Source organism: Micropterus salmoides, unplaced genomic scaffold, assembly GCF_014851395.1.
Source record: "Micropterus salmoides isolate LMB-PRFRI ecotype aquatic unplaced genomic scaffold, ASM1485139v1 Ms_hic_scaffold_17, whole genome shotgun sequence".
Taxonomy (NCBI): Eukaryota; Metazoa; Chordata; class Actinopteri; order Centrarchiformes; family Centrarchidae; genus Micropterus; species Micropterus salmoides.
This window is the reverse complement of record NW_024040817.1, coordinates 25,336,208-25,349,720: the sequence shown is the minus strand read 5'-3', so window position 1 is coordinate 25,349,720 and position 13,513 is coordinate 25,336,208. Positions and strand designations below refer to the sequence as shown.

The window sequence follows — 13,513 nt, the reverse complement described above, 5'->3', positions numbered from 1 at the left end:
CCTTGATGTGCATTTTAAGAATTGAGATGTCCTTCAAGATGGCATACTGAGATCGATTTCCGGGTCACACGATCGAGGATTGAGGAGACAGAAATTTGGGAAATGAGAAAGGCCCTCTGTCTCTCTCTCTAAATGCAGGCAGGCTGAGTAATGGTGGGGGGGTCACGTTATGTGAACTTCAAACAAAATTTAGCATTACTGCAAGTAGCCTCCGCTCTTTGAAGACCTGCGAGACAGGCTGCATCATGAAGATTATTGCATATTAACATGGAGAATAATTGTGTTGCTTTTGTTGAGTTACATTCGGGGCTACAGTCAAAAAATTCGAGGCTAAAGAGTTTTATACAGATTAGTTTAAACAGTGATTTGTGCAGAAGGCTAATGTAGCCCACAGTCAGTGTCTTCAGTGCAACTGTCACAGTGTTACACCTAAAGACAGACATATATTTTATTCTGTGCTGAGGATAAATCCACGATGTGCGGAGATCTGTCCTTACATCGATGACAGATTGTTCAAGATTATGTTTTGATGAAAAACTAGCATATCTAACCTGGATTTGAAAGTTTTTAAAGTTCGGATATGTGCTTCGATATCGACAACATGAATGAGGAAATGAAACGTTGTCAGACAGGAGGGGAGCAGTTGAAACTGACGGTTTTCCAACTTATCCTGTTTATTTGCACAATAAGAAAACATGCAATGCAATATAGTTTTCCCTCATATAAAAACAGACATTTCCACTGTAAATTGGAGCAGAAAATGTCTCCCGAATGGAGGAAATTACAATTTTAATGCTCACTTTTACTTGTTTAGATGCTAGTCCTCCTCAGTTAATTTTGTTGAAGATATTAAAGACTAAAATGTGTATTGACCTGTTGTAAAACAGGCCAGATTTTTTCATTTTGAGGAGTGCTTGGTGTTTATGCACATGAAGCCGGGAAAGAAGATGGTGAGCCACAAAACTGCGTTGGATACGGGTCTGTTTCCACAAGACCAACCACTCGCGGGATAAGGACACTGATTCGTTCTCCTGAATTGTGATAGAGCTGAAACTTTATTATTTTGCTGCAGTGCGCAGTGAAGCTCATCTGGACTTTTAAAGGACTTAACAAAAGGACTAATTTAGAGTTGTGAGATTAAGTTGTAGAACATATGCTGATCTGTGAAGTTGTGTTCCACATCTATATTTTGTGGTATTGTAATTTCCTTTTTTTTTTTGCCGAATTGGTGATGCAAATGTGTTGTTGTTGCTGTAAACTAAAAAAACTAAATTAAAAACTTTATGACTTATATACTAAAGAGACGGTGAAACAAAAACTCTTACTAAGATAAAATAAGAATTTAGAGCTGAGTTAACTCAACGAGAAAAATTAGGAACTAAATAACAACTTAAAGGATTCTAAGTTGGAAATGATTTCAAGATCAACTAGGTTTAACCCAAACCAAAGAGAGGTAAAAATAGTATTAACACCTTTCCAGAGACCTGGGCATTATTAATGTGAAGTTTTTCCAAATTAAGTGTAGGCCTCTATCTTTGTATGTATATGTTGTGTGTCTGGTGCCAAACTGTGTATGTCTACTACTAACTCTTTATAAATAAGACAGCAGTTCAAACTTACTTCTTGGTCTGTGGTCTGTTATTACAGAGGTCTAGTTATAAACTGCTCCTCCGAACCTAGACTCTGGTCCAAGTAATCTGCAATACAGCGTTACATCTTCATTTTATTCTGCCTGATCTTGTCTTCTATAGAAATCTCTCAAAGTCCAGAAAATGAAGACAATGTATTAAGGTTACTGTCTTGGAAAACTTCACATTTCGTCCCACAGTTTCATCTCAAACGCTACTTTGATCCTGTTAGAAACTGTTAAACTGCGGTCCTTGATGGTGTCCTGAACAGTTTCATGTTTCGTGCCTTCTTCTCTGATGTCCCTCTCAATAGCTGCTCAGTCTTGTCCACTACTCTTAGAATTGGAGCTGTCACCTCAGATATATAGGGTTGTATATATGGCCAAGCTATCCCATACATTAACTAAAGAATCTTTAGATGAGGCTGCAGGAGATAAAATCAAAATACAGTTTACACCACCATTATTTATTGTTAATAACATGATCAATACATCAACATTTGCATCTTCTGCATGCTTAATTCAAACAGTTAACAGACATCTGGCTTACAATGTTTTGCCATGTATTCCTTTCTTTATTGTTACAGGAGCGAGTAGCTGGAGCATTAACAATTTGTATATGACATGAAATTCAGATCCACAAAAAACAGATGCAGCGTTAACTGCCTAGAGGGTTACAGAGAAGTTTTTACTGATCAAAACCAGCACCATCGATCTGGTCACTTTATAATAATGGACCATAAGACCTCCCTGAAGATCAAACATCTGGGGTGTAGAAATTGTTATCCCATGTAAAGCCACGGTCTGTCAGAAAATTTGTAAGCATTTCCCTGACGCTAAGTTCAACCTGCTCCCTGTTCTCATCTGTCCATGTTTCAGCATGCTCCACTCTCACTGTCTCACTCTCATTTTTAAGCAAGTTGCTCAAACTTTCAACTTCAGCACAGTTTCCATAGGGAAAGTTTATATTGTTATTTGCTGTCAAACCAAACAAATCCTGACATGATCTGCAAGAAGGCATGAACGGGTTTTCACGCGGTTTTAAGCTAAACGCCTGGCACCTGATTTGCTCTGGAAGTCTGATGGTTCCATCAAAGTTTGTATTCATTTCATTATTTGGATAGTAAGTCATCACTGCACCAGCTACGTTACTGTCCCAGGTGCTAAGACAGGACGCTGCAATCATGATTTTCCCGGGAAGAGGGCCAGAAGTGGACATGGAGACTCCATAGTACCTGTCTGAAGTATTCTGGGAGACACAGATGGTGGAGGAGACCAGATGCTTTGAGCTACCCCTCAGTTGACCGGTGAGATTAAGCACACTATCAATTATTGCTCTTTCATTCTCTTGTCTGTTCAGAGCTACAGTCTGCAAGCAAGCACACATATAATCAAGCTGCTGTTATTCTCACAAATGTGGTATTATTTACAGAGTCATGCTTTGTGTTTGTTCATGTGAAGAAGCTATTCTTTATAAAAAGGAAGAATTGTATCATCTTTGACAAACTAAAATCTTACCATGTCGAGCACACATGACATTGGACATCGCCTGGGGACTTGAGAGGAATAGCGTTCAAAAGGCTGAGGGTAGCGGTGCCTCAAGGCATTGAGCATGTCTTGATCGGTCACAATTTCTGTAGGTGAAAATGATGGTGGAGCCTTGATGTTTCCCAAGAAGAAGATGCTGTGAAGAATCTGTTTAGACACATTCAAATAGCCAGTATTTAAGCATGTAGCCAATAAGTATTATGTGTACACAACACACTATGACAGCACCATGCATTATGTCCAAAAACAGAACATTTCTAACCTCATCCACTAACGCTGAAGGTTCTGGACTCCGATTCACCATGTAATCGATAATCAACCAAGCATTCCTTCTGAAATTGTTTTCTTGTACTAGGAAGTCTTCCTGTCTAAAATAATAAACAGATTTCTTTAGGTGAATTGAAAAGCAGAAAGCAACAGTAACAACTTGTGGTTCAGTAAACCAGCTGACTCACCTCGTCATCCTCCGTTCAGCCTCCAGATGCAATCGGAAATGATACAAGGTACAAGGTAGGTTTAACGGTCACATTAGAACAGGGTTGTAAAATAAAATGTGGTTTGTAACTCCTTTCTGCTACATAGCAGAAAATATACAGTATAGAAAAACAAACATAGATTGTAAAACAGAAGCAAACTCTAAACTATATTCCATGGAGGATTCATTTAATTTAAAAGTCCCGCGGCTCGTCAGTCGTGGCTGCAAGATTAGGAGACGCAAGTTAAAGTGGTTGGAGGAAGATCTGATCGTTCTGTTTAGTTCAAACTGTAGCCTACATCACGTCCTCCTCTCATTTGTGCAGGTCCAAATTATCTATAACTACAGGTTAAAAAAACTTTCTAAAGTGGGTCTTTCACCGTGATTTGTTTTCCTCCATATTTACCTCTCTTCAGCGGTGCGCCTGTGTATTTTTGCTTCTGAAGAAAACAAGATGATTAATTGTGCTTTTAAACTTTTCTTTATGGTCAGAACATGACAAACACTTGATGCCAAAAAGCAGCCTGGTATCAAACAGTGGATCACTTCACAGAACTGAGGTAGAACATTCAAAACAACAAATATGCATGAGAAAAATTAAGTACAATCTTATTTCAGTCCCTTTTCCTCAACAAAATAAATGTCTTAATAGAAAATAAAGTGCTAATTTGTTTGTGATTCAAATAATTTAAATCAAATATTTATTGAACATTTGTATATTTTTATTGAGTAAGATTGTATCACAATAATTAACATTATTGTTTTATTGCCCCCTAGTTCACGTTCATGGTGTCCCTGACCACCTCCAGAGATCGTTTTGCTGATCGGATCACAATCTGTCCTCAATGCGTCTCGGGGGGATTTACACATGTACTTTCATGTGGTACCCGATCACAATCTGATCACCCGAAATACATTTTAATTCTAGGTGTAAACAGCCTCTATGTTCCCCTATTTGGAATATGCAAAGTCATTCACCTATGTTGAAAATAAAATTGCCAAATATGGCATTGCATCGTTCAGAGATCAAACGCGCGTCTCTTTTCTATCAAAGAAATTGTTTCAAAATTTGAGGTCTTAAATTTATATTTGTTGAGGTCTTAAAAGTTCTTAAAAAGCATTAAATTTTACTTTTAAAATGGTGCAAAAACCCTGTTATAGCTTGGTGGGAAACACTGCTCTGCAGTCTAGTGGTGCGACAGTTATAGTAACACAACATGTTACAACAATTACACATTTCACTGACACCAGAAATGAAATTAGCAATGTACAAATAAATCATAATATAAAATATTGGCATAGGAAACCACATAAAAGCAGCTACTCACCATTGTAAGTAAGGAGTAAGTGATACTGAAAGAAAGGAAATGAAGCCCTTCCCTCTGAACTACCCCTCCTTAGATTTCTCCGATGATGTCATGTAAAACTGAAGCTGCTGCCTTCGTGAAGGTTACTCTGTTCTACTGGAAAACCACAGGTTAACTCACTACTGAACAGAGAAGGAAAGCTTTGTAAATATGTTAATGACCAAGGAGTGCCATTGAAAAGACAAATGTCAGATGGTTAGAAAAGAATGCTAGATAAGTGCCACCTACAAACAGCAGCAAAAAAAACTAAACTGAAAGCAGTAGCAGTCAATATATTTTTCAATATACACTTCTTCTTTGAGCAGTCATGTGCTATGAACTTACGTTGTTTAAAATGGTAGTGCCTGATGTGTATAGAATAAGATGATGGAAAAGCTTAACATGAGTCAGTGTCCAGCCACGATTTACATGTACATGCTCTAGTGAGGACTATCGATTCAGCAGCACGAGCTGAGTTCTGAGGAAGTAAGTGAGCCTCTAAAACCCAGTCTTATAGTAGCCAGACTGATCGGCATCACAACAGGAAGTGTCTTAGACAGATATGCATATAGGCCTACACCCTCTCTGATGTTCTTGTGCTGTTTGAGACATGTGTTCTATATTATTTGGATCTGTTTGAGTTTCTTCAAATTTGTTTTACTGAATTAGCTCTGGGATGATCCTTTACCAGATTAATGTGATTATGTCTGCTGTAGCATTTTAACAGTTTTAATCAAATCTTCTTCAGTCAATTCAGGAAACATTTTCAGAATAATGAGCCTGTTAAACACACAGTTTGAACAAAAGCAGCAGGATTTTTACTAGGATATTTTGCATCTTAACAAACGGCCAATAAATTATTGAAGCACAGTGGCATGGTCACAACATTTTCTCCGAGGATCATAAAAGGGTACCGCTTCCTCGAGTTTCCCTTTTTAATTCCTCCAACTGTATTTGTAGTCTTCTCCTTTTTTTCGCAAACGTACACTGTTTTTCTGCCGTCTCTTTTTCCAGCCCCCCGGCTCTATCTTGTATAGTCTGTGTGTGTGTAGCTACGTCATTCTACATGCAACGTCATCCTGATTTTTTCCCCCGGTAAACATATTCACAAAATTTACGTCAGCTAAATGTAATCCAAAGCGACTTTCAGTTTCTAAGTTTGTCTGGAGCAATATTGGTGTCTTACAGTGGATTCAAACCCAAGTTGCTTGTACCAAAGGCATGTGTCTTATCCACTGCACCATCACCACCTCATCAGGGTTCGGAAACGAGTGAGGTCCAGATTTTTTTTTTTTTAAATAGATCTTATTTGACTAAAAATGACACCTAAACACAACCAGATTTATACACTACAATCACGCCAACTAATGATCTACACTCACCTAAAGGATTATTAGGAACACCTGTTCAATTTCTCATTAATGCAATTATCTAACCAACCAATCACATGGCAGTTGCTTCAATGCATTTAGGGGTGTGGTCCTGGTCAAGACAATCTCCTGAACTCCAAACTGAATGTTAGAATGGGAAAGAAAGGTGATTTAAGCACCTAACCCTGACCAAGTCCATCCCTTTATGGCCACCATGTACCCATCCTCTGATGGCTACTTCCAGCAGGATAATGCACCATGTCACAAAGCTCGAATCATTTCAAATTGGTTTCTTGAACATGACAATGAGTTCACTGTACTAAAATGGCCCCCACAGTCACCAGATCTCAACCCAATAGAGCATCTTTGGGATGTGGTGGAACGGGAGCTTCGTGCCCTGGATGTGCATCCCACAAATCTCCATCAACTGCAAGATGCTATCCTATCAATATGGGCCAACATTTCTAAAGAATGCTTTCAGCACCTTGTTGAATCAATGCCACGTAGAATTAAGGCAGTTCTGAAGGCACACAGTATTAGTATGGTGTTCCTAATAATCCTTTAGGTGAGTGTATAGTGAAATACATTCAAAGGGACCTGTTGGCAAAAACTAGGCCTACTTTTAGTAAAGCTGAATCTTCTATGAGGTAAGATGTCATCTCGTAATGACTAGATAATGGTAAAGTTGGAAATAGCACAGATTCTAACTTCCGGGATCAATAACTCGTTAGCAAAATGTGTTTTAAAAACAAACGACGCCTCTTTATTATCATAGTTAAGTACACAACCAGCTACAAGTACATTTTCACATAAATGAGTCTTCCTAGGATCGGCACAAATAACACTGGTCTCTACCTACGTGCAGCCGGCTGTGAGACGAGTGTGCAGGGACCATCTACAAAGTGCAACACCGAAAACACATTCTGCAGAGATATTCAATAACTTCACACTTATACAATGTAGCGGCCCAAAATCATCAATTAATGATATACTGCTGGTTATACTACAACACTTAGTTTGGGGGAAAAAGACTTTTGCATACCTAGTATTAGGTAGGCCTATTTTTAATATTCATTAACTACACTGTTAAAGGCTGTAGTGTCTCAAAAATCACCCCAGGTATCAGTGATCTCATGTTGATGGTACTACAACATTCAGTTTGTAGAAATATTGTTTTGCATGCTTTTGGAAAAATGTTCTCTTCAATAACTTCACTTTTAAGAGTTTTAGTGTCTCAAAACCACCCCACAAATCATTGATATCCTGCTTGTGATACTTCAACACTTGTAGAAATATAGTTTTGCATAAGTTTGGAGAATTTCTATCTTCAATAACTTTACTGTTAAAGGCTGTATTGGAGTGATAGGCGGATCAGCTCTGACATGATGTGAATCCATATGTAGGTTTAACAGTTTTTCTCAGATTTAGAGACAGCACCCACATGGACATTTTACCCTGCCTCTCCCTGTAGATTTCCAGGTGATTTCTTTATTGTGTTGTATTTATACTGAACAAAATAAACGCAACACTTTTCTTTTTGCCCCCATTCATCATGACCTTAACTTAAAGATCTAAGACTTTCTCTATGTGCACAAAAGGCCTATTTCTAATGTTCACCTGTCAAAATCTGTTTTAGTGAGCCCTTCTCCTTTGCCAAGATAATCCATCCACCTCACAGGTGTGGCATCACTTCACCAAAGTAAACACAGTGAACTTTGTTCTAAAAATCAATTATATATTTAATCTTTCCTAGAAATCCCCTTTCAAGATAATTAAAAGGAATACATAGAAAACCTAAAGCAACCAGTTAAAGGAGGATGTTGAGGGATCAGCTCCTCTCCCTCTGTTACACTTACTACCCATTAAGTCATCTAAACATAGGATGTTTCACCTAATTTTATCTCAGAGTACATGGAGACATGGAAAATTGGAAGGTTGATCATTTTTGATCCTTATTTCAATGAAGAAATCTAAAGCTAAGCATTGATAAATAGCCTTTTATTTAGAAGGAATGAATGGAAAATGGTATTCTTACATTAGAACATTTATACGTGTAAATATACACTTTCATTACTTAAAACAACAATTTGACTTATCGACCCACAGTTCTTGAGATATTTTAAACTTCACCATACATTGCATGGATGGTGTTTAATCTGCAGCAGCTCGAGAAGAATGTCAAACACTTAGGGGTAAGGCTCATACATTTAAAAATTCCACGTTGTTGCTAAAGGCCCTCCTCTAAGTTATAGAGACTCAGTTTAAAAGATTCTGTAGCTGGACTGGTCAGGAGATGCAGTTAGTATTCTGTCCAACACTTTATATTTTAGGAGACTGTAAAGTGTTATATTGTTTCCAACTTTATCTTCAATAAGTTTTGATTAATGTGATCTTGAACATAAAAGATAAGCACAGGTCTACAGCATTGTAGATCAGTGTATTGCTTGGTTGATGTATTCCGGTTGCTGTCTTGGAACACTTCACATTTGGACCCACGATTTCATCTCAGTCACTACTTTGTTCCTTACAGTTAGAGTAGTAGTCCTTACAATGGTGTCCTGAACAGTTTCATGTTTCATGCTTACTTCTGTTTAAGATTCTTTCCTGTGATGTTACTGATCTCCTCTCTCTGATGTCAATATCTGTAGCTGCTCAGGCTTGTCCTCCACAGCCCACTAGACAAGGCAAGGTAACTTTAATTGGATGGCACAATTCATCCACCAGGGCAGTTCAAAGTTCCTTACAGGGTAGGAAAACATATATACAGGGTATAAAAATATACCATTTGTAAGTATATACTACTATATATATATACACTACAATACTAAAGTGTGGCAACAAACTCATTTATAATATTCAGTCCACTCTCACCATTTTAATTATCTTCCAATAAATTTAGCTAATTTAATAATACTTTAACGAGCGTGGATTTGTAGACATGCAATGGCAGGTTGTCAGGGTGCGGGAGAGTTCATGATTGTGTTAAATAAACTGTTGGTTAGAGTGCATGAGTGCAGGCCACTGGGGTAAATGCCATCAAGAAAGAAGAAAGCTGTGATTCCAGAAGAGAACAAAGTTGTCCACAAAAGCTAAGCTGCGGGCAGCGCAGGTTAACTGCAGCCAGGTGTTAAGTGCGGCTAAAGCACCCATGCCACGGACCAGGGGACCAGAAACAAAAGATCTGTTTACTGTGGCCTAATAGAGAGTCAAGGAATTTGGTGAAGTCATGTTTTAGCATTTAAGAGGAATGACTGGTATGACTGTCTAAGAGTTGGAGTTGTCACCCCATATACAGTATGTAGGGTTGGATAGGGGCAAGCTATTCCATACATTAACTAAAGAATCTTTAGATGAAGTTGCAGGAGGTCAAATCAAAACACAGTTTACCCCACCATTATTTATTGTTAATAACACGATCAATACATCAACATTTGCATCTTTCTGCATGCTTTTTTCTTACAGTTATCAGACATCTGGCTTTGTGATTCTGCCATGAATGCATTCATATGTTTAATGTAACAGGAGTGGGTAGCTGGAGCATTAATCATTTGTTATGATAAAAGCACGATTTATTGACAGCTCTGGTCGTCACATCAATTTCACAATCACAAAAAACTTTGATTTAATTAGAGGGTTACAGAGAAGTTTTTACTGATAAGGAATCAAAACCATTGAGATCAATCTGGTTACTATATAATAATGAACCATAAGAACTCCCCAAAGATCAAACTTGTGGGGTGTAGAAATGTTTATCCCATGTAAATTTCTGCATTTTCAGAAGATTTGTAAGCTCTTTCAAGACACTCTCTTTAGCCTTTTTCCTGTTCTCATCTGTGGCTGTTATAGATGTTGGCTGTGCTTGCTCTCTCACTTCTGCCTCATGTTTAAGCAAGTTGCTCACACTTTCAGCTTCGGCACAGTGGCCATAGGGCCACTCCCTATTTTCACTTGTTGTCAAACCAAACAAATTCCCACATGATCTGCAAGGAGGCATTTCTCTTAGATCACTTAAGCTAAACGCCTGACACCTGACCTGCTCTGGAAGTTTAATGGTTCCATCAAAATATGGCTTTTGTGTCTTCTTTGGATAGTAGGTCATCACTGCACCAGCTACGTAACTGTCCCAGGCACTAAGGCAGGACGCAGCAATCATGATTCGCCCAGGATCCCTGCCAGAAGTGGACATGGAGACTCCATAGTACCTGTCTGAATTTGGGTCCTTGTTTTTTTGTGAGACACAGATGGTGGAGGAGACCAGATCTTTTGCTTCATCCTCCTTCAGTTGACGGATGAGCTTCTGCAGCTCTTCTATTATTGTGTCTTCATTCTCTTGTCCCATCAGATTGACAATCTGCAAGCAATCACAAACATTATTAAGCTGCTGTTATCCCCACATGTGCAGTATCATTTACAGAGTCATGCTTTGTATTGAGGTGAAGTAGTAATTCTACACTTAATATGTTTAATAAGGAAGAATTGGATAATCTTTTGACTAACTATAATCTCACCATGTCGAGCACACATGAAATTGGACTCCGCTTGGGTAGTTCAGAGGAAAAAAGTTTAAAAGGCTGAGGGTAGCGGCCCTTCAACAAATTTAGCATGTTGTCATCACTCACAATATCTTTTGGGGAATATTGAGGAGTCTTGATGTGTCCCAAAAAGAAGATGCTGTGAAGAATCTGTTAAGTCAAAACACAAGTATTCTTTATAGAAAATACACGATGACACACACCCATGCATTATGTCCAGAACCAGAAATTTTCAGTCCTCATCAGACAAACCTCATCCACTAACACTGAAAGATGCTTTGGACTCATTTTCACCATTTCACTGATAATCAAGAAAGCATTCCTTCTGAAATGGTCTTCCTGTATCAGAAACTCTTCTTCTCTAAAATAATAAACAAATTGTTTTTAGGGAATTGAAAAGCAGAAAGCAACAGTAACATGTAACACTTGTGGTTCAGTAAACCAGCTGACTCACCTCATCATCCTCCGTTCAGCCTCCAGATGCAAATGGAAATGATACAAGGTACAAGGTAGGTTTAACGGTCACATTAGAACAGGGTTGTAAAATAAAATGTGGTTTCTAACTCCCAGACAATATACAATATAGAAAGGAAAACTCTAAACTATATTCCATGGAGGATTCATTTGATTTAAAAGTCTCATAGCTTGGTGGGAAAACACTGCGACAGTTATAGTAAAACACATTTCACATTACACATTTCACTGACACCAGACTTTAAATTAGCAATGTAGAATGAACCATAATGTAAAATATTGTCAAAGGAAACCACATAAAAGCAGCTACTCACCATTGTCAGTAAGGAGTGAAACCGAAAGAAAAGAAATGAAGCCCTTCCCTCTGAACTACCCCTCCTTAGATTTCTCCGATGATGTCATGTAGAATCAATCAGTGAAGCTGCTGCCTTCGAAAGAGTTATTCTGTTCTACTGGAAAATCACAGGTTAACTCACTACTGAACAGAGAAGGAAAGCTTTGTAAATATGTTAATGACCAAGGAGTGCCATTGAAAAGATAATTGTCAGATGGCTAGATAAGGATATTTCTCTTCTGTACATGACAGGATGTGGTGCTAAAAGTGCTGCCAATAAACAGCAGCATCCACTGCACTGAAAGCAGCAATGCTCACACAGTAACAACTGTTTTATTTATGCTTTACTGTACATGTTCATGATTGTAACTCAGCGTGGTGGCTGATGTTAAAGCTTCGTTGAAAACCATGTTTTCTGCATGATTATGAACTAAATATGTAGATGTGACAAATTATGTTCCACATTTCTTCCTGCATTTAATTAAGTTTGTGGATCCAAATATGTATTTTTATTTGTGGTGTCTGTGTATCTTTTCCACGTGAACTCCTCTCAGTTATTCAAGCTAGTCAATGAAGTCAGTCTAAAACCAGCTTCCTCATTTGTCAGTGTTTATTTAAGCCTCCCTGAACACAACAGAAACCTCTTTTTTAACAATTCAATGTACTACCCACAAAAAACTGTTACTGTTAACAGAGGTAGAAGAAGAAGAGCTAATCATATTCATACATTAAATGTTCAATACCACAGAGGAATAATATAATAATAATGTTCACACAGTGTTTTTTAAACACTAAAATTCAAAAGAACACAAAAAGATATCGCAAACAGATATAGTATTACTATTTTAATAAGCAGTGAGTCTTTTTTTATTTTATTAATCATACATATCAATCAACAGATATATTACATCCCTTTATTGATAACAGGACACCATGCATTTTCTGTGTGGTTTAATAAAGTGTGCATTTCTATATTGACATGGACATAATCAACAACCAACAACATCACAAGAACAAAACCCAAAAGCATTAGCTGCTGGATCCTGGAGAGAGAGAGAGAGAGAGAGAGAGAGAGAGGAAACCAATCAGTACAGAATAAATGAGTGCGACACAGAAACAAAACAGGCAAAGCGATCTTTCTTACAGTAAAATCAGATGTTTTGAAGTAGGATTTCAACACAAGCTTTCTTTGAAAAGTATGACCTTAATCCTTACCCTGCAGCAAAGATAAAATACTCACATTTGATTTTGAGATTCTGCAGGAATCTGGACTTTTGTGCTGTCACCAGTTTATGATGCGCTTGGTCCAAACTCTTCCCCACAGCACCCTCCCTCACTTTGGCCCAGTCCTTCTCGGTCTACACACAACAAACAACATCAAACAAACATTGTCAGTGCCCACAGGTGATCAATAATCAAAGCTTGTACCCAGCAACTTCACTGTAACTTTTTACCATATCTTTGAAGGCCTCCCCGTTGTAATAGCTCGTGGATGCTGGATACTCTATTCTCTTTTCACCTAGCTGCTTTAGGCTTGAAGCCACCTCGTGCAGTTCCTCTCCATCGTAGGCATACAGCTTTCTGTCCTCACAGGTCATCAGGACGAGCTGGTCACACGGGCACGAGGTCTCCTCCACTACACCTACAACCTGCATGCTTACTTCTTTAGGAAGGTAGAATTTACCCCACCCATTGACTTCATAAGGTTTGTCTCTGTAAATGGTGTCACTCAGGTCTCCTATTGTCAGTGTGGCACCAGCTGGACTCTCTAAGACCAAAGACTTGCCTTTATGTTTGGACACAAAGC

At 38.3% G+C, this 13,513-nt stretch overlaps 2 protein-coding genes across 5 annotated transcripts; both read right to left on the bottom strand.

Moving 5' to 3' along the window:
- Positions 1 to 2,073: 2,073 nt before the first annotated feature.
- On the bottom strand, positions 2,074 to 5,461 carry LOC119906761. Of its 4 annotated transcripts, none has more exons than XM_038724101.1 (6): positions 5,342 to 5,461; positions 4,979 to 5,113; positions 3,631 to 3,650; positions 3,438 to 3,543; positions 3,146 to 3,322; positions 2,074 to 2,996 (listed from the first exon to the last, which is right to left on the bottom strand). In XM_038724101.1, the coding sequence occupies exons 2-6, from the start codon at positions 4,979 to 4,981 to the stop codon at positions 2,385 to 2,387; spliced, it is 918 nt and encodes a 305-aa protein (XP_038580029.1). In that variant the 5' UTR covers positions 4,982 to 5,113; positions 5,342 to 5,461; the 3' UTR covers positions 2,074 to 2,384. The 4 variants fall into 4 exon arrangements, with proteins under 4 accessions (XP_038580029.1, XP_038580031.1, XP_038580028.1 ...); XM_038724103.1 differs by having other exon boundaries at positions 4,979 to 5,110; positions 5,342 to 5,448; XM_038724100.1 differs by having other exon boundaries at positions 4,979 to 5,446.
- A 4,287-nt stretch (positions 5,462 to 9,748) lies between these two features.
- On the bottom strand, positions 9,749 to 11,927 carry LOC119906762. Its single transcript, XM_038724105.1, has 4 exons — positions 11,353 to 11,927; positions 11,151 to 11,259; positions 10,875 to 11,048; positions 9,749 to 10,717 (listed from the first exon to the last, which is right to left on the bottom strand). The coding sequence occupies exons 1-4, from the start codon at positions 11,358 to 11,360 to the stop codon at positions 10,091 to 10,093; spliced, it is 918 nt and encodes a 305-aa protein (XP_038580033.1). The 5' UTR covers positions 11,361 to 11,927; the 3' UTR covers positions 9,749 to 10,090.
- Between the last annotated feature and the right edge of the window lie 1,586 nt (positions 11,928 to 13,513).